At 42.5% G+C, this 26,391-nt stretch overlaps 1 protein-coding gene across 4 annotated transcripts in view; it reads left to right on the top strand.

Moving 5' to 3' along the window:
- The first annotated feature begins 6,437 nt into the window (after nt 1-6,437).
- lpgat1 (lysophosphatidylglycerol acyltransferase 1) overlaps nt 6,438-26,391 on the top strand; it is a 79,437-nt gene continuing 59,483 nt past the window's right edge. Inside the window, exons 1-3 of one of the 4 annotated variants that reach the window (XM_055639783.1) lie at nt 6,438-6,556; nt 7,089-7,272; nt 9,337-9,597. In XM_055639783.1, coding sequence (XP_055495758.1) covers nt 9,360-9,597 — 238 coding nt within the window. In that variant the 5' untranslated portion in view covers nt 6,438-6,556; nt 7,089-7,272; nt 9,337-9,359. Of the gene's footprint in view, nt 6,565-6,864; nt 7,273-9,336; nt 9,598-26,391 lie in introns of those variants that run through there. The other 3 variants (XM_055639784.1, XM_055639785.1, XM_055639782.1) reach the window with 3 other exon arrangements.

Below are 26,391 nucleotides of genomic sequence, written 5' to 3'. Positions count from 1 at the left end.
CAGGAAAGAAATGTGCAGTACCTTGGTATTAATAATGTATAGACACCAAAACCCATTTTGACCGTTTTAGAAATCATACATTTCATTTCATTCTCCCCCTCCAAAACAAAAACAATAAAAAATGGTTGTTATGCATCGTCACGATCTCGCTCACTCACCGAAGTATAAAGCAATAAAACCACCAAAATTATCGTAGTTTTGTACAAATGAACCATAAATAGTTAATAGTTTTGAAAGCAGATGAAGAAGCAAAACTGGAAAATACTTATAAAACGCAGGTCCGTACACGCACAGTAGCTTAGCTGGTGAGAATGTTTATCCCGAATGATTCATGACCTGGGCATGTGCAGTTGTAATACCAAACTCGCTTATTGTCATCTGCCGGGCAACTGTTGAAAAAGAACTGGTAGGCAGTCAGAAAAAATTAAGAAGTAGTTGAGTACTGAGTGTAGTATTAGATTTCTTATCTAAGGACAGATATTCTTGCATTAGAGGGAGTGCATTTAAAGTTCATCAGACCGTTTCGCAGAATGTCAGGTATTAAGAGGGATTGAAATAATTAGGCTTATTTTTGCCAGAGTTTAGGTGAATGAGAACGAGCATTGAAATTTATAAGGTCCTTATGTGATTGGGCAGAGTAAATGAAGGATGGATACTCCTGCCACTGGGGAATTCTAGAACCAGCTGACATGGGACACGCCTGAAGCCATTAAGGCCTGAGATGAGGGGAAAACTCCTTCACCAGAAGAGTGGTGAGCATGTGGAATTGTCCACCACAAAAATAAGTCATGTAATGTAATGTATTCAAGAGCAGTTTGGTATAGTTTGTTGGACCAAAGAGATCAAAGCAGGAGCAGGACACTGAATTTGAATGATCAGGTGTGATATCGAATGGTCTATTTCCTCTCTTGTTTTCTGTATTCTCTCTAGTTTCTCAAAGCAAAAATAAACTGCAGATGCTGAATAGATGGACGAGAAAATATTGGAAAGACTCAGCAGATCAGGCTGCGATGAGAGAATTTGAGTTAATGTCTCAGTTCAATCACCTTCAGTATTATTGTTTTTACTAGGTTTTATTTCAGTTGAACATTAAAAGCACTGTCATAATCCTTTACAGGAAAAGTCTGGACATGAGGATATTTTTTATTTACCTTACTGCACTTGATACATCTCAGAAGGTTTCCTTCAGATTCATGTTATCAATTATCTTTTTTTTTCCTGGTAAGCAAGATTCTTCTTGTTTCACAGAACTTGTTATTTTTTTATTTTCTATAATCATCTCGGCTGCCTTAAAGATAAAGCAAGTCAGAATAGATTATTAGTTATAAATTAAAATATGAGGGATTTTTTTTTCAGAATCTTCAAATCCAAAACCTTAGAGATGATTATACAACAGTCTATTTACAGGGTCTTCCATAAATGAACTAGGAACTCTCCAACTGGATCATTGTCTGATGAAAAAAAAGTCTTCAGGGTTTAAAATTATAAAACTACAATATTGGTATTTTTTAAATGTTACTTCAACCTTAAACTTCAAGTGTCCATAATGTTGATGGTTCATGCGATGATGCCATGTCACTCTTGGAATTACATTTAAAGACGCATACTTAAGGTCTGAAGAAGGGTCTCGACTCAAAATGTCACCCATTCCTTCTCTCCAGAGATACTGCCTGTCCCACTGAGTCACTCCAGCATTTTGTGTCTACCTACAGTACATACTTAAAGTAGTTTGCAATCAGAATCTCTCAGTATGTTTATCGATGTTACTATTACCATTTGTCCCTTTAGCTTCCTTAAATAGATCATTATTTACATTTGTAGACACAAGAGACTGCAGATGCTACAATCTGGAGCAACAAATGACCTGCTGGAGGAACTCAGGGGATCGAGAAACATTTGTGGGTGGAAAAGAATGGTCGATGTTTTGGGTTGAAACCTTGTATCAGCACTGAGAGTGAAGAGGGGAGATATCCAGTATAAACTAGTGTGACAGAAGCAGGAGGTCATATATAGACATGATCGGCTCTCATGTATATGCTGATAATACCCAGATGAGAATGTTTTGACGATTTAGATCAGACCATTGAACTAACATATTAACTGTTTATTTCCATTTACGCTGTCTGACCTGAAAACTGAAGAAGAGTCTCGACCCGAAACGTCACCTATCACCTCTATCCAGAAATGCTGCCTATCTCGCTGAGTTACTCCAGTATTTTGTGTCTATCTTTGGTGTAAACCAGCATCTGCAGTTTCTTCTGACACAAACTATTTCCAGCATGTGGGCTTTTTTTGCACTAATATTGTTTTTTTAATTCATTGATTTTTTTTGTCTTTATTTTGTTATCTATGAATACAATGTTTACAGACGTTATGTTGCTGCCAGTAAGAATTTAATTGTTCTGTTTCTTAGGTCCATATTACAATTAAACACTCTTTTTATTCCAAATTGAACAGTATGCACAGCATTTTGCTTATGATGTATTAGGTCCAGTTACTCAAAGACTTTCAGTGATATATTGTATTACTAGACCTTAGATTATGAAATAAACCAATATTATCAATATTACCAATTTTAATGAGTTCCTGTTGGTTAAGGATGGAATCTTGCTCTTAAGAACATCACTAACAAATCACACCCACAATTCTAGTTTTCCTCTGCAAATTGTGGCTTTTGGATTTCTTTCAAATTGTTCACAGGTGATCTCCAACTATTTTGAACTACAGATGGACCAGTGATCTAGTGATCTGTTGTGATCACACTCTTCCTGCAGAATTATACACAGCTGCCCAGCTCTGGCCAAACTAATGTTTCTGATGGTCGAATCATAACTTCTGTGCTCTCATATTCTATATGAAGGCAAATAACATAGAACGGTACAGCACAGGAGCAGGCCCTTTTGCCCACAATGTCTGTGTCAAACATGATACCAGATTAAACTAATTAATCTTATTTGCATGTGTCCATATCCCTCCACTCTCTGCATATTCTTGCACCTATCTGAAAGCCACTATCATATCAAATGCCACCACAAACCCTGGCCACACATTCTAGGCACCTACCACATTGTGTAAAAACTTACCCTGCATGTCTCCTTTTATCTCCCCCCCCGTGACCTTAAAAGTCTACTCTCTAATATTTGACATTTCCATTCAGGGAAATGTTTCTGTATATCTTTTGTATGCCTCTTATAATTTTAGCAACATCTATCAGATCTCCCCTCAACCTCCGACGAGCATTAAATTCCATCTGCCATTTCTCTGTCCATTTTACCAACTGATCCATCTTGTTTTGCATCCTCATAATCAAGATAACCACCAATTTTCACATCATCGTCAGATTTCTAATCCTAAATCCTACATTCACATCCAGATTGTCAATGTATATAACACATAGTGACGTGTGATACACCACTAGTCAAAGACTTCAAATCGCAAAGGCAACTCTTGATCACCACTTCAGCCCCCCTCGTGAAGACAATTTGGAATCCAATTTGCCAAGATCCCTAGATCCCATGAGCTCTATCTTTTGGACTGGTTCCCATTGTGAGACCTTGCCAAAGGTCTTATCAAAGTTCATTTAGACTACACCAACTACACTATCCTCTTCAAACAAATTAGTCAGACAAGATAACCCCTTATCTGCCAATCCCTGCCTCTCACCGCAGATGAATCATGCCCTTCCTAAAATGTCTCTAATAATTTTAGTCTGACATTAGAATGACACACCAGAAGGGTTTTTACGTGCTGTCTTTCTTTAATAGAAACACTATATTCTGTCCTCCAGTCATTTGACAATTCTTTGTCAGACAATATTTGAACATTTCTGTATGAGTTCCAGCAATTATCTCCCACAGCAGACAGCAATATATCTCATCAGGCCCTGGGGATTTATTCACCCTTAAAACTGCTAAGAAATCTATTGCTGCACCCTTGACAATGATAATTATTCTAAAAATCATCCCCCTCCTTGAATTCTCAAACTACGATGCCCTTCTCCATAGTGAATACAGATGAGAAGTATTGTTTAAGACCTCAATTATGTCCTAAGGCTTTATGAACAAATTATCTTTCAACATTTGTGGGTCTTACTCTTTCTCTGCTCACTTTCCTGACCTTAAGAAACATAAGATGCTTTCTGCTTTTCCTTAATCTTGTATGTTGGTGCCATTTTATGTCCCCTCTTCCCCCTCCTAATTACTTTTTCAAGTTTAATGCAGGTTTAATGCAGCACTGCGGGACAGCTGGTAGAGCTCCTGGCTCACACTGCCAGGGACACAGGTTCAATCCAAACCTCGGATGCTGTCTGTGTGGAGTTTGTGAGTTCTCCCTGTGAACACGTTGGTTTCTTCCAGGTGCTCCCGTTTCCACCCACATCCCAAAGTCATGGAATTTGTAGGTTAATTGGCCTCTGTAAATTGCCCCCAGTGTGTAAGAAGTGGATCAGAACGTGGAATAGCATAGAACTAGTGTGAACGGATGAGCCATCGTCAGCATGGACTCTGTGAACCAAATGGTCTTTTTCCTTGCTGTATCTCTAAACTAAACTAAATCCTTCATTATCCTATAAACTCTTGGGGCCACCCTGTTGGATTAGATTAGTGTCATTTGGGGAGGCACAGTGGTGCAGTTGGTAAAGCCGCTGCCTTACAGAGCCACAAACCAAGGTCTGATCTTGCTCTTGTGTGCGTGATCGTGCCCTTGTGTGTGTGATCCTGCCCTTGTGTCTGTGTGGAGTTTGCACGTTCTCCTTGTGATCACATGGCGTTCCTTTGGGTGCTTTGGTTTCCTCCCACATCCCAAATACGTGCAGGTTTGTAGGTTAATTGTAAATTATACAGTATGGACTCTGTTTCCTTGCTGCATCTCGAAACAAATCTAAATCTATATCATTTCTAAATCACATTGTTTTCCAACATGGTGAAACATTTATGCAGTAAGATGCATTCTGAGGCTTTCCTGGCTACCTCGTTTGCTGGTGCAAGATTTAGTAAATCATTTGCACAAACAGGATACCATAAAGAACTATAGTACATTGAAAGTTATTTAATTAGTATCAGGGTTTAAATATTGCCTAAATTTGGAGGAAAAAAAGCTGCTGGGAGAATTCAGCGGGTCGTAAGTTCTTTGTGCGGAATTGGGCCATTCAGCCCATCAAGTCTACTCTGCCATTCATAATGGATGATCGATCTATCCCTCTCGACCCCATCCTCCTGCCTTCTCCCCATAACTCCTGACACCCATACAAATCAAGAATCTGTCAATCTCTACCTTAAAAATATCCATTGACTTGGCATCCACAGCTGTCTGTGGAAATGAATTCCAGATTCCCCACCTTCTGACTAAAGAAATTCCTCATCTCCTTTTATTCTGAGGCTATGGCCTCTGGTCCTAGACTATCCCAATAATGAACACATCCTCTCCAGATTCAAGCAGCATCAGTGGAGACAAAGAGATGTCATCCTTTTGGCTCCATGGATAGTTTGACCCTTCGAATTCTTCCAGTCGTTTATTTTTTAATCAGTAAGTCTGAAGAAGACCCCGAACATCACTATTTATTTCTGCCAAAGATGCTGCCTGATTTGCTGGGTTACTACAGCATTTAGTGTCTATCTTTGCTATAAACCAGCATCTACAATTCTTTGTTTTTCCAAGTTTGTTTTTTTTAATCTCGTGCAAATTTCGGTTTCTTACATCCCCATGGGAAGTACTCTTCCATTTCTTATTTAAAATCATGTCCTGAAATAATGTTTACCTCCGTTTGACAGGCCGGAGAAGGCCTTCAACTGTAATACCTCGGACTGGTTTCGCTGCCACGGGCATTATTTCATGCGAAGTTTGAAACATTCTTCGGTATAAACCAACATCCGCAGTTCACCTCCGACACTCTCCGTGCGAGTTCAGTTTAGTTTTTCATTGTCACGTGTACCGAGGTACAGTGAAAAGCTTTTGTTGCGTGCTATCCAGTCAGCAGAAAGATAATACTTGACTACAATCGATGCTGCCTGTCCCGCTGAGTTACTCCAGCATTTTGTGTCTACCTTCGATTAAAACCAGCATCTGCAGTTCTTTCCCACACATGATCACAAGCGTACAGATACAATGATATGGGGAATGATACAATGATATAGCGTACAGATACAATGTTATGGGGAATGACATGGTTCCCGTGCAACCATCAGCAGAGAAGGGAGGGAGGAGGGAAGGGACTGCTGCAGATGACAGTGGCCGGGGAGTGTGCATTGGTTTGGTTTTTGAATCGTGGACATACACAAGCTCCTGCAAGCCGCTGCACCCGCGTCCTCCCTCCATCCCTACTTCCTCCTTTGTGTCAGATTAGATCAGAACGCGGCCCGGAGACACGCCCGACGTGGCGCGCCGTGCAGCGTGGAGCGGGTGTTGGGGGCGGGCGGGAGGGGCGGGGAGGGAGGGAGGGAGGGAGGGGGGGAGCGAGAGAGCGGGGCCATGGCCGGTTACGTTCAGGCCGGAGACACAAGGGGGACGTTGTGAGGGTGGAATCCGCCGGGCTGCGGGCTTGTGGATCGCGGCGGCGGCGGTGAGTGAGTGAGTGTGTGAGTCCGTGCGGCCCGGGCGCCACGTGATGCTTGTCCACCCTCTGTACTGCCTGCCTGCCTGCCTGCAGTGTGGACAGTGGCAAAGACCTCCAGCCATCCACACAGCCGGGAGGGAGGCAGGAAGGCTATGTATCTGAGCGCAGACTTCCCTGCTCATCCATCTCTTCGCATTGGGAAGCAACCGGGCCGTTTTATACCCTTTGCATTGGGGAGGGAGGGGGGGTTCGTAGGATCACTATCGCGAGATTTTTTGCATCTTTTTCTCACACACATTGGAAGGTGCAAGAAGGAAATGGTGTCGGCTTAATATTGCACTCGATCGGCTCGAAAGTGGATATCGTAGCCTTGAAGTATTTATATATATATGTATATATATGCTTTTGCAATGCTGGAAATGGCAGTGAGTGAGCGAGGGAAGGGCTAGTTAGCCACTTGTTAGATTGGGTCACTGCGAACGAAATAATCACCGGATGGTTTATTTGTATTCATTCCATGTCTTATCATTCTTGTCAGGACATGAGTGAGGAAACCAGCTTCTTCTTGGCCCAGTGGCTCCAGGCAGCTGCTGCTTATTCTCGTTATGTCTATGAGTAACGGCCCAGACGATCAGTCCATGAACCCCCAGCTACCACAATAGTAACCGTCCAGCGTCCTCCTTCATCCGTCTCATATCCATTTAAAGATACCACCAACATAGGTAAGATTGTCTTTAACATTTCTCTTTGAATGAGGGTTCAAATATTCTAGTTTAGACGCTGTTCAGTCTTTATTTCCCCAAACGTGGGCATGGGAATCGGAGGGAAATCTATCAGAAATCATAAAGTAAGTTTACTTTTGCAGTCGTGACAAGGACGAGGGATACATGCACCCTTGCGAGTGTGATTGGCAAATTCTGCTGTCACGATTTCCACGAAATGTGTTGGAATTGTAAACTTAGTCCATATCATGTTTTGTTTCTATCTATTGTAATCCAAGTACGCTTTTTCTTTAAAACGATTTCAAAAGAATAGAAATATAAACTAGCAGCTGAATTTGGGCGCATACTATTTCAGAATCTACGCTGCTCATGCTCAGTTTTGTTTTTCAAAGTTGGTTTTCCCAAGTGAACACTTAAAACTTTTTTTGAATAAATGATCTTAATATTTCTTCCCACAGACCTTAGTTCTCATTACTGCCAAGCAAGATGTGGCTTATTACAGGTTTCATAAAAATGCTAGTGGAGAGATTATAATATTATATATTTCACATATAATTTGTGAAACAAGGTTAATTATTTGGACTGTTACATACATAAATCAAAATTCCAGTAATGCCTCACAAATAAATATCCTTTCACACTCAGAAATCCATTGATCGCCAATTTGATGTACTCAATGTCTGACTGCATAGTCCTTTGTGTAGGGAATTTGAAAAACTTACAGGCCCCTCTATGTTCTCCTTGTCTCAGACCTTGTCATGAGAGTTTATACCTCAGTTATGGATTCTTCAGCCAGTGGCCCTCGGTATCACTCTGAGTTTAGCCATGATGTTAAATGAAGAATACTTCTGTGTAAATTTGAAAGGCTTCAGCGGCACATTCCAAATTGCAAAATAAAATTGAGTTCCTCCAGCAATTTCCTTTTTGCTCCAGATTCCTCTTTTGTTTCTCCATATTCCAAAGAATTTCATCAACTATATTTTTAATGTTTTGAAAAATGAATGCCCGTTTACATTGAACATGTAGAAACATTTTATTGTATTCTTAAGGACATTCCCCTGCAGGTTTTGAGCAATTCTCCGAAAACAGTGTAACTTCAGCGCTTGTAGCTGCAGATCGCATTCAAGTAATGGAATGTAACAGCAGCTTGCATGTCTGAATATTGTTCATCTGATGAAGGTTCCAAATTTATTTGGGGGAGATTTTTGTGTCGTCTGTTTTGAAACTGATTTGAATAGATATTTGTTTTAGAAACATAGAAAATAGGTGCAGAAGTAGGCCATTCGGCCCTTCGAGCCTGCACCGCCATTCAATATGATCATGGCTGATCATCCAACTCAGTATCCCATACCTGCCTTCTCTCCATACCCCCTGATCCCTTTAGCCACAAGGGCCACATCTAACTCCCTCTTAAATATAGCCAATGAAATGGCCTCAACTACCTTCTGTGGCAGAGAATTCCACAGATTCACCACTCTCTGTGTAAAAAATGATTTTCTCATCTCGGTCCTAAAAGACTTCCCTCTTATCCTTAAACTGTGACCCCTTTTTCTGGACTTCCCCAACATTGGGAATAATCTTCCTGCATCTAGCCTATCCAACCCCTTAAGAATTTTGTAAGTTTCTATAAGATCCCCCCTCAATCTTCTAAATTCTAGCGAGTGCAAGCCGAGTCTATCCAGTCTTTCTTCATATGAAAGTCCTGACATCCCAGGAATCAGCCTGCACAGAGACCTTGGGCAGTTTTGTCTTTGCTCCCTCGAAAGCTCATTTGACAATTTAAACTGCAACCGCTGACTTTTGTTTAATCAATTTTAGCATTGTAGGATTGAACAAATATTTTTAGACCAATTGCAGCTTCTGCATGTGATGGACACGAATATTCTTCCCAGAGACACCTTAGGATGATCTCACCAGTCCTTTTGTACTTTGATCTGTCAGGCCATTGCAAGTTATTTAAAACTTTCTTATCTATTAAAGTAACAACCCACTTAGTGTGACTGCATAATTTGCAATCATTTTAATTTTCTTGAAACTCACAAATATTTTTCATTTTTCCTACAGGATCAGACGGAGGTGGTAGAAGCATGGCAATAAATCGAAATGAAATACTGCGTAGCAGCTGGATATTGGTGAAAGGGGCAATCCGATTTGCTTTTATGGTCATCAACAATATGGTTGCCATTCCATCCTATGTTTTGTATTTCATAGCCCTTCAGCCATTGAAATTACTGGACCATAAACTGTTCTGGCATGTGGAAGGATTAATGTTCAAATGGCTGCTGGCTATGGTGTCATCCTGGGGTTGGACAGCAGGTTACACAGGTAAGACTTTAGTAAACCTGTAGTTTTCACAATGCTAAATGGAATACATTTTGATATATTTGTAGTGGTTGCATCTGAACTAAACAAAGATATCAGAAAATGGTCAACCAACAATGGACCTACTTCTGCATTTCCCAAAACTTGCTCTTAGATAGCCTGGTCCAATGATTTGTTAGTTAGCATTACTGTAAGATGCAAGAACATTTGCACCTATTTTTAATGTTTTGTAAGTCAATTTAGGCAATATTCAGTTGCATTGAGCACCGTATTTGAATGAAATAAGGAACTTGCGGTGAACTGTACAGGAACTGCTGGAAGCAAACTTTAAAAAAATGAAAAGTTAACTCCCACCTGCTACTCTTTAGAAGTCATGACTTTTACATAATGAGCAGCACCAGCTTACTTATGGTGATTTACCTTGGAATCTAATTATTCTGGAATAAAGCAATATATTCATTAAGTAGCAAACAACAGCTGTGAATATAAGTAGATTCAAAATCTTCGACTACTTCCACGGTTTGTAACTACTATTAGTCACCATTTTTGTTTCTGCTAGGTACATGGAACCTCTTGCTTTGTTCAAATCTGCTAAGAATTTGTTCTTTAGTATATTTCCCCTCTTGCATTATGCACAATTTGCATTATGCACAATTGTGTTGGCTAGCTGTTTAATTTATTGCTTGTGTCCCTGATTCTAAAAATTGCCATGAGGCGATGTAAACAACATGATGTTACATTACTCTCTCTTCCCTGTTTCCCATTAGTCCAGAATAAATTTGAAATTGACCATCAACGGGAGAGAAATAAAAATTTAATCATTTGATCAGACGTTCAGGTACATGGCAATCACATTGAATAACATCAAAAATCTAAATGAGACTTAGCAAGTCAAGATGCATATGAGGAAAGAGAAATGGGTTCATGTTTCAGATCGTGAAACAACACTCCCTGCTTTTACATTTGATAGCATTTATATGGTTGAAAATAATAGTAATGGCAGGATATTGCAGGGTAATAACAAAAGACTGGTGTTAAATTAATCGGAAATTGATAGCGTTCTTTGAGATCTTATCACATGCCACATTGCTATTGTACGTGTCACTGGCCTATTGAACCAGAGACATGGGTTTGAATCCCAGTAGTTCTTCCCAGGTTCTGAGTGTCTGACTCCTGGGTATCCCGTTATCAAGCGCGACTGCTTGGGAGACAAGTGGGATAGATTGGGATGAATTTGCTGAATGCTGCGGTATTCCATACATCTTCTGAATGGGCACAGGGCACTTACACGTGCATTCTGTCCAATCCCCCTCTACAACGCGTGATGGGGAGGGGGGGGTGGGTGCTGGATCGAGCCATGCAGAGCTGGGAATGCACAGGAGAGACTCGCTGAATCAGTGAGACTATCAGATGGCCACTCTTCATGTTCCTGCTCGCTCTTGCCTTGCAGCTGTTTTTGTAATCCTGTCGCATGCGTATTTTGTCAATTTTTGACTCATGAACAGTTTGGGTTACGAACAGTTCTTAGGATCGGACCCTTGTCGTAACCTGGGGACCTCCTGTGTGATAGTGGGAAAGACTAATGCCAATTTCTTTAGTCCTTTAGTTCTTTAGAGGGTGATGAATGTGTGGAATTCATTGCCACATGTGGCTGTGGAGGCCAAGTCAACGGGTGTTTTTAAGGCAGAGATTGACAGATTCTTGATTAGTACGGGCATCAGGGGTTATGGGGAGAATGGGTTTAAGAGGGAAAGATAGATTTGCCATGATTGAATGGTGGAGTAGACTCGATGAGTCCAGTGGCCTAATTCTGCTCCTATAACTTATGAACTTATGAAATGTAATTTCAAGCAATTAAATTCAGTTCGAATTTTAATAAAAAAGCAATTAATAGCAATCATCAAACTATTGTACAAAACCCATCTAGTTTACTAATATCCTTTGGAGAAGGAATTCTACCAACCATTTCTGATCTGACATATTTGCAATTCATGATTCACCAACGTGTTTGATGCTGAGCTGCCTCTTGGGTTCAGAGACAGTTAGAGGTGGAAAGTAAATGCCATCATTGCCAGGAGCCTCCACGTCCACTCAATAAATAAAATCTCCCTTGATTTTATTACTTTTGATCGCACTTTGAAGGATAACTCATTTTTTCTATCTATCCTTATAGCCTCACTTGTCCTACTTTCCCGAAGTGATCAGGGTTCCTCTTTTAGCCTGCCTTCCCCCAACCAAAATGTTGTTCCTTTTTGTGGCGCAGCAAAGCCTCATTCTACTTGTGTAATCATGGCTGTCGTAATGGCTTTCCTTCCTTCCTTCCTTTGTTTCAATAAATGGTCTCAGCCCAGGCCCTCTTGGGGTTGCTCTTCAGTGATGCCGTTTGGGCAAATTGGATTATCTTCTGGCATTGAGCTCTACCTCTGCACTGTGTTTTGCTCCTTCATTTCATATTGGTTGTTTATTATCCACCGAGCCATGTTGTCTTAGAGTTATATACAGCACGGAAACTGACCCTTCAGTTCAACTCGTCCATGCAGATGAATGTCCCCAACCGAGCTAGTCCCACCTGCATGCGCCTGGCCAAATCCCTCCGAACCTTTCCTATCTATTAACTTGTCCAAGTCTCTTTTCGATGCCATAATTGGACCCACCACTTTCACTTCCTTTTAGACTTTCTTGAGATACCTCGTGGAAACAGGCCCTTCGGCCCACCGAGTCCGCGTTGACCAGCAATCGCCCCTTACATTAGCACTATCCTACATACGAGGGACAATTTACAATTGATAGAAGCCAATTAACCTACAAACCTGTAAGTCTTTGGAATGTGAGAGAAACCCGAGCTCCCAGAGAAAACCCACCTGGTCAAAGGGAGAACATACAAACTCCATACAGACAGCATCTGTAGTCAGGATCGAATCCAAGTATCTGCCGCTGTAAGGCAGCAACTCTGCCATTGCACCACTCTGTCGCCCTCTGGCAGCTTGTTCCTTGCACGCACCACAGTCTGTGTCGGAAAGTTGCCCTTCAGGATCCTTTTAAATCTTAGTCCTCCCACCTCAAACCTTTGCCCTCTAGTTTTAGACTACCCTATCACAGGAAAGGACTGTGGCTATTCACCTTATCTATGCCCCTCATGATTTTGTACACTTCTATAAGGTCACCCTTCAGCCTCGTACACTCTAGGGGAAAATATTCAGCCGCTCCTTATAGCTCAAACCCTTTAGAGCCAGTAACATCCCTTTAATTTGTTTTTGCCAGGGGCATCAAGTTCTGGAGATGTATAATGCAGACAGGCTCCTGTTGAGGAACACACAGAAGAAGGGTCTGGACCCGAAACATCACCCATTCCTTCCCTCCAGAGATGCTGCCTGTCCCGCTGAGTTACTCCAGCTTTTTGTGTCTGAACAGTCTTTTGACCTTCATTCAGAAACCAGTTTGACCAGACTAGAGTGAGGATCAGGAGATGAAATGAAGGAGGTTACACACTACCGCTGATGTCATTCCAGGGCACTTGCCCTCAGTTCCCGTGGGATCTTTGAAACACAGGCCACTGGCTGCACAGGTTTTTCAGCTTCTTTTGCTGTGGAAGAGCAACTGGTTTCTGTCATTAGCCTGTAGCCCCAGTGAGACAGTTGTGCTGAGAACATCCAGTGATTGTGTGCGTGTGTCGCTGTATGACATTGGTGGCTGTACCAGAGTTCTGGGAGAGGGGTGAATGGACTGTGTGGGACCCTGCAGCCCATGAGTCTGGCTGGGCAGAAGGCGGCTGCAGGAGCAAGAGCGAGTGAAAGAGGAGCTGCCGAGGCAATGCATAGGGACCCGCTATGGTGTTTGAGTTTAGTTTATTGTCACATGTACCGAGGTTCAGTCAAAAGCTTCTGTTGCGTGCTAACCAGTCAGCAGAAAGACAATACATGATTACTATCGAAACATCCACAGTGTACAGATACATGATAAAGGGAATAACATGAATAACATGTTTAGTACAAGATATAGTGCAGTTAAGTCCGATCAAAGATAGTCCGAGTGTCCCAAGGCCCAACTGGCCTCCTCTTCAAGTCAAGTCAAATCAAGTTTATTTTTGTCACATACACATACGAGATGTGCAGTGAAATGAAAAGTGGCAATGCTCGCGGACTTTGTGCAAAAAGACAAACAGACAAACAACCAAACAAACTATAAACACAATCATAAACACACACACATTCTTTTACATATTAAATATTGGAAGGAAAAACGTTCAGTAAAGTTAGTCCATGGTGAGATTTACAGTCCGAATGGCCTCTGGGAAGAAACATCTTCTCAACCTCTCCGTTCTCACAGCATGGCAACGGAGGCGTTTGCCTGACCGTAGTAGCTGGAACAGTCCGTTGCAGAGGTGAAAGGGGTCTCTCATGATATTGTTGGCTCTGGAGTTGCACCTCCTGTTGTATAGTTCCTGCAGGGGGGCGAGTGAAGTTCCCATAGTGCATTTGGCCGAACGCACAACTCTCTGCAGAGCCTTCTTGTCCTTGGCAGAGCAATTCCTGAACCAGATGGTAATGTTCCCGGACAAGATGCTTTCCACAGCCGCTGCGTAGAAGCACTGGAGGATCCTCGGAGACACTCTGAATTTCCTCAATTGCCTGAGGTGGTAAAGGCGCTGCCTTGCCTTACTCACGAGTGCTGAGGCGTGTAATGTCCATGTCATATCCTCAGAGATGTGGACTCCCAGATATTTAAAACAGTTCACCCTATCCACAGGATCCCCATTTATCCTCAATGGAGTGTACGTCCTCGGATGATGTGCCCTCCTAAAGTCCATGATCAGCTCCTTCGTTTTTTTCATGTTCAAGAGGAGGCTGTTGTCCTGGCACCAGAGTGCTAGACCAGCCACCTCCTCCCGGTAGGCCTTCTCATCGTTGTCTGAGATCAGGCCCACCACCACAGTGTCATCAGCAAACTTAATTATTGAGTTGGAGCTGAACCTAGCCACACAGTCATGTGTGTACAGGGAGTACAATAGGGGGCTGAGGACGCAACCCTGGGGCGATCCTGTGCTCAGGGTGAGGGACTTCGATGTATTCCCTCCCATCTTGACTACCTGGGGCCTGGCGGTGAGAAAGTCCAGGACCCAGGCACACAGGGAGGTGTTGAGGCCCCAATTCCAGTCTGGTGGGGACTATCGTGTTGAAGGCTGAACTGAAGTCTATGAACAGCATCCTCACATAGCCCCCCTTCTGGCTGTCCATATGAGAGAGAGCGGTGTGCAAAACCTGGGAGACCGCATCGTCCGTGGATCTGTTCGGACGTTATGCGAACTGCAACGGGTCCATGTTGCGAGGGAGTTGTGTCTCCCGCTGGCTTCTCTTGTGTCTCCCACTGGCTTCTCAACACAAAACGATAAATGACTGGATGATATTAAGAGGCAAACACCCAATAATGCCAGCAACTGTGAATATTAGATAGGCGAGTCATCAGATTTATTTCGTACACTCAACTCTGACCCCTCAATACACTACCTCCTACCTGACTGCTCTGTCAACTTGAATCAGATGATTTGCAACATTGTCTTTCATTCCAAATTAAGCTTTCGGTACCAAAGCAGTTTGCTACCATCTTAACATTTGCTATTTTTTGTACGTGGTTCAACCTATTTGTCCCTGAAACTTTCACTTTGCATTTTCACTATACATATGGTATTATGGCTGCTGTCTTTTGTGATTTTAAGTTCAATGCAAACTATTGTCCATGTCAACTTCTGTCAGTTACCTATCTATCTGGGCTGTGTTGCCTTCCTTCCAGTTTTACTGTCATTATCTTAATCTTTGGTCCCTACCCAAACCAAGAGCTTTACATATTGAATTATTTGAATAAACATTTTCTCTTAGTGAGAGGTCTACCGACACATGGAGTGTAGTCACAAGAGACTAACTACACAGACTTTTGTGGTTGGGTAAGTGTTGGTAGAATGCGACTCTACATTATATCTGACCAACTTGTGTTTTTAACTAAAAGAAGTAGCAATGATAAAATAATTTAATCAAATCCTTTATTTTTTTTAAATATAAATGAATGATTCGTCAAGGAACGGGTAAGCAGTTAACATTAGTCGAGGTTTGGTGCAGATTTCTCAGCTTTGTTTTTGCACATTAAATATACTGTTGGGGGCAGTACTCCACTCTGTTTCCATGGTTTTGATGTGGGAGTGCTATTTGGCAACTTTCCATGATGTCCTGGCAAGTACAATGTGTGGTCTTCCTAATTCCCTCCTGCAGTGCCCTCCATAATGTTTGGGACAAAGACCCATCATTTATTTATTTGCCTCTGTACTCCACAATTTGAGATATGTGATAGAAAAAATTACATGTGGTTAAAGTGCACATTGTCAGATTTTATTAACGGACATTTTTATACTTTTTGGTTTCAACATGTAGAAATTTCTGCTGTGTTTCCACATAGTCCCCCCCATTTCAGGACACCATAATTTTTGGGACACATGGCTTCACAGGTGTTTGTAATTGCTCAGGTGTGTTTAAATGCCTCCTTAATGCAGGTATAAGAGAGCGCTCAGCACCTAGTCTTTCCTCCAGTTTTTCCATCACCTTTGGAAACTTTTATTGCTGTTTGTCAACGAGGACCAAAGTTGTGCCAATGAAAGTCAAAGAAGCCATTATGCGACTGAGAAACTACAATAAAACTGTTAGAGACATCATCCAAACATTAGACTTACCAAAATCAACTGTTTGGAACATTATTAAGAAGAAAGAGAGCACTGGTGAGCTTATTAATCGCAAAGGGACTGACAGGCCAAGAAACATAGAAACAGAAAATAGGTGCAACAGTAGGCCATTCGGCCCTTCGAGCCTGCACCGCCATTCAATATGATCATGGTTGATCATCCAACTCAGTATCCTGTACCTGCCTTCTCTCCATACCCCCTGATCTCTTTAGCCACAAGGGCCACATCTAACTCTCACTTAAATATAGCCAATGGACTGGCCTCAACTACCTTCTGCGGCAGAGAATTCCAGAGATTCACCACTCTCTGTGTGAAAAAAGCTTTCCTCATCTCGGTCCTAAAAGATTTCCCCCTTGTCCTTAAACTGTGACCCCTTGTTCCCCAACATCGGGAACAATCTTCCTACATCTAGCCTGTCCAACCCCTTAAGAATTTTGTAAGTTTCTATAAGATCCCCCCTCAATCTTCCAAATTCTAGCGAGTACAAACCGAGTCTATCCAGTCTTTCTTCATATGAAAGTCCTGACATCCCAAGAATCAGTCTGGTGAACCTTCTCTGTACTCCCACTATGGCAAGAATGTCTTTCCTCAGATTAGGAGACCAAAACTGTACGCAATACTCCAGGTGTGGTCTCACCAAGGCCCTGTACAACTGCAATAGAACCTCCCTGCTCCTATACTCAAATCCTTTTGCTATGAATGCTAACATACCATTCGCCTTCTTCACTGCCTGCTGCACCTGCATGCCTACTTTTAATGACTGGTGTACCATGACACCCAGGTCTCGTTGCAACTCCCCCTTTCCTAATCGGCCACCATTCAGATAATAATCTACTTTCCTGTTTTTACCACCAAAGTGGATAACCTCACATTTATCCACATTATACTGCATCTGCCATGCATTTGCCCACTCACCCAGCCTATCCAAGTCAACTTGCAGCCTCCTAGCATCCTCCTCACAGCTAACACTGCCCCGCAGCTTCGTGTCATCCGCAAACTTGGAGATGTTGCATTCAATTCCCTCGTCCAAATCATTAATATATATCGTAAATAGCTGGGGTCCCAGAACTGAGCCTTGCGGTACCCCACTAGTCACTGCCTGCCATTGTGAAAAGGACCCGTTTACTCCTACTCTTTGCTTCCTGTTTGCCAGCCAGTTCTCTATCCACATCAATACTGAACCCCCAATACCGTGTGCTTTAAGTTTGTATACTAATCTCTTATGTGGGACCTTGTCGAAAACCTTCTGAAGGTCCAGATATAACACATCCACTGGTTCTCCCTTATCCACTCTACTAGTTACATCCTCGAAAAATTCTATAAGATTCGCCAGACATGATTTACCCTTCATAAATCCATGCTGACTTTGTCCAATGATTTCACCACTTTCCAAATGTGCTGCTATCCTATCTTTAATAACTGATTCTAGCAGTTTCCCCACTACCGACGTTTGACTAACTGGTCTGTAATTCCCCGTATTCTCTCCCTCCCTTTTTAAAAAGTGGTGTTACATTAGCTACCCTCCAATCCTCAGGAACTACTCCAGAATCTAAAGAGTTTTGAAAAATTATCACTAATGCATCCACTATTTCTGGGGCTACTTCCTTAAGTACTCTGGGATGTAGCCTATCTGGCCCTGGGGATTTATCAGCCTTTAATCCATTCAATTTACCGAACACCCCTTCCCGGCTAACCTGGATTTCACTCAGTTCTTCCATCTCATTTGACCCCCTGACCCCTGCTATTTCCGGCAGATTATTTATGTCTACCTTAATGAAGACAGAACCAAAGTAGTTATTCAATTGGTCTGCCATGTCCTTGTTCCCCATGATCAATTCACCCGTTTCTGACTGCAAGGGACCTACATTTGTTTTAACTAATCTTTTTCTCTTCACATATCTATAAAAGCTTTTGCAGTCAGTTTATATGTTCCCTGCCAGTTTTCTTTCATAATCTATTTTCCCTTTCCTAATTAAGCCCTTTGTCCTCCTCTGCTGGTCTCTGAATTTCTCCCAGTCCTCTGGTAGGCTGCTTTTTCTGGCTAATTTGCGGGCTTCATCTTTTGTTTTGATACTATCCCTGATTTCCCTTGTTATCCACGGATGCACTACCTTCCCTGATTTATTTTTTTGCCAAACTGGGATGAACAATTGTTGTAGTTCATCCATGCAGTCTTTAAATGCCTTCCATTGCATATCCACCGTCAACCCATTAAGAATCAATCGCCAGTCTATCTTGGCCAATTCACGTCTCATACCCTCAAAGTTACCTTTCTTTAAGTTCAGGACCCTTGTTTCTGAACTTATGATGTCACTCTCCATCCTAATGAAGAACTCAACCATATTATGGTCACTCTTGCCCAAGGGGCCACGCACAACAAGACTGCTAACTAACCCTTCCTCATTACCCAATACCCAGTCTAGAATAGCCTGCTCTCTCGTTGGTTCCTCTACATGTTGGTTTAGAAAACTATCCCGCATTCATTCCAAGAAATCCTCTTCTCAGCACCCTTGCCAATTTGATTCACCCAATCTATATGTAGATTGAAGTCACCCATTATAACTGTTTTACCTTTGTTGCACGCATTTCTAATTTCCTGTTTGATGCCATCCCCAACTCCACTACTACTGTTAGGTGGCCTGTACACAACTCCCACTAGCGTTTTATGCCCCTTAGTGTTTCGCAGCTCTACCCATATCGATTCCACATCCTCAAAGCTAATGTCCTTCCTTTCTATTGCGTTAATCTGCTCTCTAACCAGCAACGCTACCCCACCTCCTTTCCCTTTCTGTCTATCCCTCCTGAATATTGAATATCCCTGGATGTTCAGCTCCCAGCCTTGGTCACCCTGGAGCCATGTCTCTGTGATCCCAACTATATCATAGTCATTAATAGCTATCTGTACATTCAACTCATCCACCTTATTACGAATGCTCCTTGCATTGAGACACAAAGCCTTCAGGCTTTTTTACAACACTCTTACCCCTTATACTATTATGCTGAAAAGTGGCCCTTTTTGATTTTTGCCCTGGATTTGCCGGCCTGCCACTTTTACTTTTCACCTTGCTACCTATTGCTTCTACCCTCATTTTACACCCCTCTGTCTCTACGCTCACACATTTAAGAAACCCTTTCCCTTTAACTCCATCCTCCACTATCCCATTCGACACCCCTCCCCCCTTATTCAGTTTAAAACCACCCGTGTAGCAGTGGCAAACCTGCCTGCCAGAATGCTGGTCCCCCACCTGTTAAGATGCAATCCGTCCCTTTTGTACAGTTCCCCCTTACTCCAAAACGGATCCCAGTGATCTAAGAATCTAAATCCCTGCCCCGTGCACCAGTTCCTCAGCCACACGTTCAGGTCCCGTATCTCCCTGTTCCTGCTCTCGCCAGCACGGGGAACTGGAAGCAAACCAGAGATAACAACCCTGGAGGTCCTGCTTTTCAGCATTTTTCCGAGCTCTCTAAAGTCACGCTGCAGAATATTCATCCCCTTCTTTCCGACATCGTTTGTGCCGACATGCACTACCACTTCCGGCTGTTCACCTTTGCCCTTGAGGATTTTCTGCACTCTGTCCGTGACATCCTGGATCCTGGCACCAGGAAGACAGCACACCATCCTCGCATCCCGCCTGTTGCCGCAGAAACCCCTATCCGTACCTCTCACAATGGAGTCTCCCACTACAATGGCGTTGCCTGCCTTAGGCCTTTTTGGTTTTGGCTCACAGCTCTATTCGCATCGCAAGCCAGTCCGCCGCTCAGTGTAAACACGTCTTCTGTCCCGACAGCTTCTAAGTGGGTGAACCTGTTCACAAGAGGTACAACACCCGGGGACGTTGGCATTCCATGCTTCCCTCCCTTTCTCACTGTCTCCCACCTTCTCTCTTCCAGTACCTTAGGTGTAACAATCTTACTGTAGGACTTGTCGAGGAACGACTCAGTTTCTCGGACGAACCGGAGGTCATCCACTTGCTTCTCCAGAAAGACCTCCACAGCTGATGACAGAAGAATTCTCTCTATAATAAAGAAAAAAACCCAAACCCCTGACCGACGGTCGGTGTGGATTTGTCAATGACCACTGTGCACAGAAGACGTCATGAACAGAAATACAGAGGCTACACTGCAAGATGTAAACCACTGGTCAGCTGCAAAAATAGGGTGGCCAGGTTATCGTTTGCCAAGATGTATTTAAAAGAGCAACCACAGTTCTGGAAAAAGGTCTTGTGGACAGATGAGATGAAGGTTAACATATCAGAGTGATGGCAAGGGCAAAGTATGGAGGAGAGAAGGAACTGCCCAAGATCCAAAGCATACCACCACATCTGTGAAACACAGTGGTGGGGGTGTTATGGCCTGGGCATGTATGGCTGCTGAAGGTACTGGCTCACTTATCTTCATTGATGATACAACTGCCGATGGTAGTAGCATAATGAATTCTGACGTATATAGACACATCCTATCTGCTCAAGTTCAAACAAATGCCTCAAAACTCATTGGCCGGCGGTTCATTCTACAGCAAGACAATGATCCCAAACATACTGATAAAGCAACAAAGGAGTTTTTCAAAGGTATAAAATGGTCAATTCTTGAGTGGCCAAGTCAATCCCCCGATCTGAACCCAATTGAGCGAGCCTTTTATATGCTGAAGAGAAAACTGAAGGTGACCATCCCCCAAAACAAGCATAAGCTAAAGATGGCTGCAATACAGGCCTGACAGAGCATCACCAGAGAAGACACCCAGCAACTGATGATGTCCATGAATTGCAGACTTCAAGCAGTCATTGCATGCAAAGGATATGCAACAAAATACTTAACATGATATTTCATTTACATGACATTGCTGTGTCCCAAACATTATGGTGCCCTGAAATGGGGGGACTATATATAAACACTAAGTTTATATAAGTGCTACATGGAGAAACCAAAATGTATAAAAATGGCCTTTATTAAAATCTGACAATGTGCACTTTAACCACATGTAATTTTCTCTATTACAAATCTCAAATTGTGGAGTACAGAGCCAAATAAGTAAATGTTGGGTCTTTGTCCCAAACATGGAGAGCACTGTAACTGCATTGAGATTTTCAGCAATGCACGAAACTAAACATTTGTTAACCTTGATATTTTAACGTTGCTCAAGTATTTTATCATTAAATAATTCTTCTGAAGAAATGTTGTTATTAATGCTTTTATTTGGTATTCTTGTACCAAATCACATAATTTTGCAGCATTGAAACTTGTGACCCCAACTGGTCTGATTCAATGTTGGTACTTCACAAGAACCTCCTCACATTGAACTTCATCCCATCAGTATTATTTTATTTCTTGTCCCCTTAATGTTTGGGTACCTTTTCAAAACCTTTCGAAACTCAATGTGATAAACTAGTTCTATTTAATTGTGCTTTAGGGAATGGATAGTTTAGGAGCTGTCCTGTGTTTGTATGAGGGATATATATGCTCATGAAGGGAGTGAATATTCCTGCTGGAGAGCAAATCTGGTTTTCACTTTGTACACCCAGTGAGCATCTCATATTACAAAGCCAAATAAACCATGCAGTCTCAGTGGTAGTGCCTTGAATATGTCTCAATTATCAGAAGAACAAGAGTAGATCTTATGAAACCAATCTGCAGAAAGCTGGCATTCTCCTCCAAAGAATACACCCAAGATGTAATATTGATAAATGCATTGTGATTTTGTGTCCTTGGGTGTCCAGAAAGGCGCCAGCAAATAAAATGCATTATTATTATTATTATTATTATTAAGATCCGCTGGAAGAAATGAGTCTTTCCAATGGGTGACTCATTTGTCATCAGAAGATCTGTCCCAGTACAAATTATCAGAGTACGATGTTGTTATAGATCAGGGGCATGACATTGATAGGTTTCATGTAAAAGGTTTGGGCTAATTGTCATTGATAGATGGTTGTTATTGTTGGGGGGGGGGGGATTTTGGCCAAGAGTTTTGTAATACCCAGGCAGATGGAACATCTCATTTACAACTGCTTCTAAACTAGAATGTCTGCCTCGATTGTGTTTTAATGTACTACACTAAGGCATAAATATGTTATAATCCAGTTCAAAAATTGATCCAAGCCAAAGTTAATGAATTCAAGGAGCAAAGAAGAGAGGTCCAATAGGGCAGCTTTATCTTTACAGCTCCATGAAGCAGCTTTCTTTATCAGATGTCGTGTTTTAATTCATGGTCACAACCCGGTCTAGTGCTTTATTTGTACCTTTTGTTATTTGGATTCTTGGTTTACAACAATTATTTGGCTATCTCTTATTCTGTCTTTTGAAATTTAGTACAGTCACATGATAGATGTCTGAAATGCTCATAGTGTGACAAAACAGTGTGGTTAAATCTTGCCCCACCATACCATGATAAGGGTGCGGCACTTAATTATCATTGCCACAGTCTTGGTTCTATTGAGGCAAGTTGCTGTACTCTGGGTATAATGTAAGAATAATAGTACATCTTATAGGGTGTATTTCTAACAATAAAATAATTGATTAACACCAGCGCCAGATGACTGCAAAGCTGCAATGACTGTAGTAATAATGAAAATGTACATTGTACTCCTTACTCCTAATGGAGTATAGCATGTGATCAAATGGAGACATGGGACATCAGATTAGATTGGGGGTGATCCAAGATTTTTTTTGGCTGTGCCTTAGTTTTACCTCCACCTCTCCTCATCATCACTCAAATTATAAACATTGAGTAAAAGCGTTGTTGTTATAGTCAGGTAGACACAAGCACACCCACCAGTTTTATACACCCTTTTTTCAACTTTGGTGTTCTCAACCGCAGTTAGCTGGGATTAACTAACAATACTTGGTTATGTGGAGTATGGTAATGTGAAAATCAGGCTACTTGGACATGTTCAGTTTGTGGTGGAGAAACAGTGGGACAAGACCCATTGGAAATGCTTTGATGGTTTCTGAGTTCTAATGGTGATTCAATGTTGGTCTCACCTATTTATTCAATGGGTGCTTTTGATTGTCTTTTTAAATGCAGCCTGTGGCAGGATCCTCCTGATGGTTTATAACAATGGGATGACCTTCAAACTATGATAAGGCAGATTATGATGTCAGTTTTCTTCTATTGGGTTGCATTGTGGCATGTTTTTCTTCATGTTTTATAATTAACTTCATGAGGTTGTGATGTATTGTTGTTGTAAACTAATTATCTGTGTATGTTTTTGAGTCTGGTCAAAGAGCTGCATCTGGAGAATTGCACAGTTTATCTCCACGATGCAAATTGATTTGCAATTGTTGCTGTACTTGCACTCGTAGGTATGGTTGCATGATTTTTTTTAATACTCCAGCATCATTCATTCTAGTCCTGACCTCTGTCCTTAATGTCATAGAGTTATAAAGCATGGAAACTGGCCCTTTGGCCCAACTTGCCCACGCCGACCAACATGCTCCACCCTCAGTAGTCCCACCTGTCTGCGTTTGGCCGATATCCCTCTAAACCTATGTGGAGGAAGGAACTGCAGATGCTGGTTTAAATCGAAGCTAGACACAAAATGCTGGAGTAACTCAGCGGGACAGGCAGCATCTCTGGAGAGAAGGAATGGGTGACGTTTCGGGATGAGACCCTTCTTCAGACCTCTGAACCTATCTTAGTCATGCACGTCCATATTATTTTTAAGTAAATACGTCCTCCAGTAACTTGTCCTATATACCTACCACTATTTGTGGAAAAAAAATCAGGCCCTCTGGTTTCTATTAAATCTTTCCACTCTCTCCTTGAACATATGGTTCTTGATTAGAGCTTTGTCGTCTGGTTCTTAATGGCAGGCCTTTAATGTTGCGTGTATTTGAATGCATCATGGATCAGTAGAAATGGCATGGTATGTCCGGATGTCCAGCTTCAGATACCTACAAACAAGGAACTGCAGATGTTGGTTTTCCAAAGAAAGATGGAAAGAAAACAAATGCTGGAGTAACGGTCAGGCAGCATTCCTTGAGAACATGCTCAGGTGACGTTTTGGGTCAGGGCCCTTCTTCAGACTGATGGGAGGGGGGTGAAAGAAAGCTAAAAGAATGAAGGAGCAAGACAAAGCCTGGTAGGACATGGATGAATATTGGGGGGGGAGGGTTAGAAGACAGATGTTTTGACAAAGGTCAGTAATTAACATACATGGGTGTGAGATTTGACACGGTGTGAATTATTCAGGAATGCTGGGGAAGGGAGAGATTGGTGTAAGGTCAGCTAGAGCTTCAGATATCTCCTTGTCATTTTTGTACGCCTATTGATGCAACTTTGGAATCATGGTGACATGGAGTCTCACAGCATGTAAACAGGCCCTTCAGATCCATGTCCCCCTTTGTACGTATCTACACTAATTCCATTTACTGCACAAGCTCTGTTGTCTTCAATGCCATTGCATTCCACGTACTTGTTTAGAGGATACTCTAATTAATAACCTCATGATTAATAACCTTTAATTATGATTCACATTATAGGATTGGCTGATAATGGGTTGGCAAGGTGACCTTCAGGAATCCGTGAACAATTTCCCCAACAGATTACAACGATATTCAGAGAAATGAGTTTGAGATGATTCCAAGGTCAGGTGTATGTGGAGCCACACAACTCGCCTTTCTGTATTAAGGCATTTCCCTTAGCCCAGTCCTTGAATGGCTTGAAGGATGTTGGAAAGAGAGATTGCATTGATAATCTGTGCCTGCTGCACTGTTTATCCGATGTTACAAGTGACAGAATTCAATTGCCGTTGTACACACATGCAGGTTATTTGTCAAATTACTTTTTTACTGGACTACTTAAAAGTTATAGCGTAAATTAAAGGATACAGGAACAGGATTATCTTGAGAAGGTGACAAATGCTTTGTTTATAAACATTGTGGGGGTGGTTTAATTTATCATTTGCATGTATTAGTATCATATTGATCTGTCTCCCTTGCAAACAGGACATTAACAATTCAAATAGGGTTGCCATTTGAAAATGGTGTTTCTTTTCATGGACTATACATCGAGCAAGTTTATAAAGTTGTGGCTGGAACTGTCACCCGTGTCCTCTCCATTTCCTGCAGTTCTGCAATTGCTTCCCCCCCCCCCCCACCCCACCGGACAGAACAGGGGTAGAGCTCCCCTGGTCCCCATCTTTCATGCCAGCAGCATCCACATCCAACACCTCGTTCTCCCACACTTCCACCAGTTTCAATGCAATCACATCACCAGTAACATCATCCACTCCCCATTCTTTCTGCTTTCCACTGAGATCACTCTCAGTGATTCCTTGGTTTGCTCATCCCTCCCCTTTTGCAGGCACGTTTCACCTGCAACCACAGAGGTCCCAAAACCACTTCTCTCACCTACATTCAGAGACTCAAACAACCCTTCTAGGTGAGATAGAGGATCACATGTATCACCTCCAACCTCGTCTGTTGCATTCGGCACTCTCTGAAAGGCCTCTTCTACATAGGTGGGACCAAACGTAGACAAGGCAACCACTTTGCTGAGCCCTTGTGTTCTGTCGACCAGTGCCAAATGGAGGTTGCGGTTGCAAGCCACATCAATGCCCATTCACATTCTCATTCTCATTCCCAGACCGACCATTCTGCCCTTGACCAACCCACACACACCTCAGCACCACTTCTGTAGCCTGCACCCTCAGCACCACTTGTGTAGCCTGCACCCATCAGAACATTGAATCTCCAATTTGTGTAGCCTCGTCCTCCCCCCCACCACTCCTCTATACTCAGCCCCACCTCCATCCCCATCCCCCCCATGAACCCCCCCCCCCCCCCCCCCCCCCTAATCCCCCCTTGGTGGTATATTTCACCCCCCACCTTTCTGGTTACACCATTTACCCCCCCCCCCCCCCCCCCCCCCCCCCCCCCACCCACCCCACTTTCACTCGGCCCTGCGCAGTACCCACTCCTCTATACTCAGGGTCCATCATTTTACATCTCTTAGAAACATAGAAACATAGAAATTAGGTGCAGGAGTAGGCCATTCGGCCCTTCGAGCCTGCACCGCTATTTAATATGATCATGGCTGATCATCAAACTCAGTATCCCCCGTACCTGCCTTCTCTCTC

The sequence above is a fragment of the Leucoraja erinacea genome, chromosome 8, assembly GCF_028641065.1.
Source record: "Leucoraja erinacea ecotype New England chromosome 8, Leri_hhj_1, whole genome shotgun sequence".
Lineage (NCBI taxonomy): Eukaryota > Metazoa > Chordata > Chondrichthyes > Rajiformes > Rajidae > Leucoraja > Leucoraja erinaceus.
This window is presented reverse-complemented; position numbering and strand designations above follow the sequence as displayed.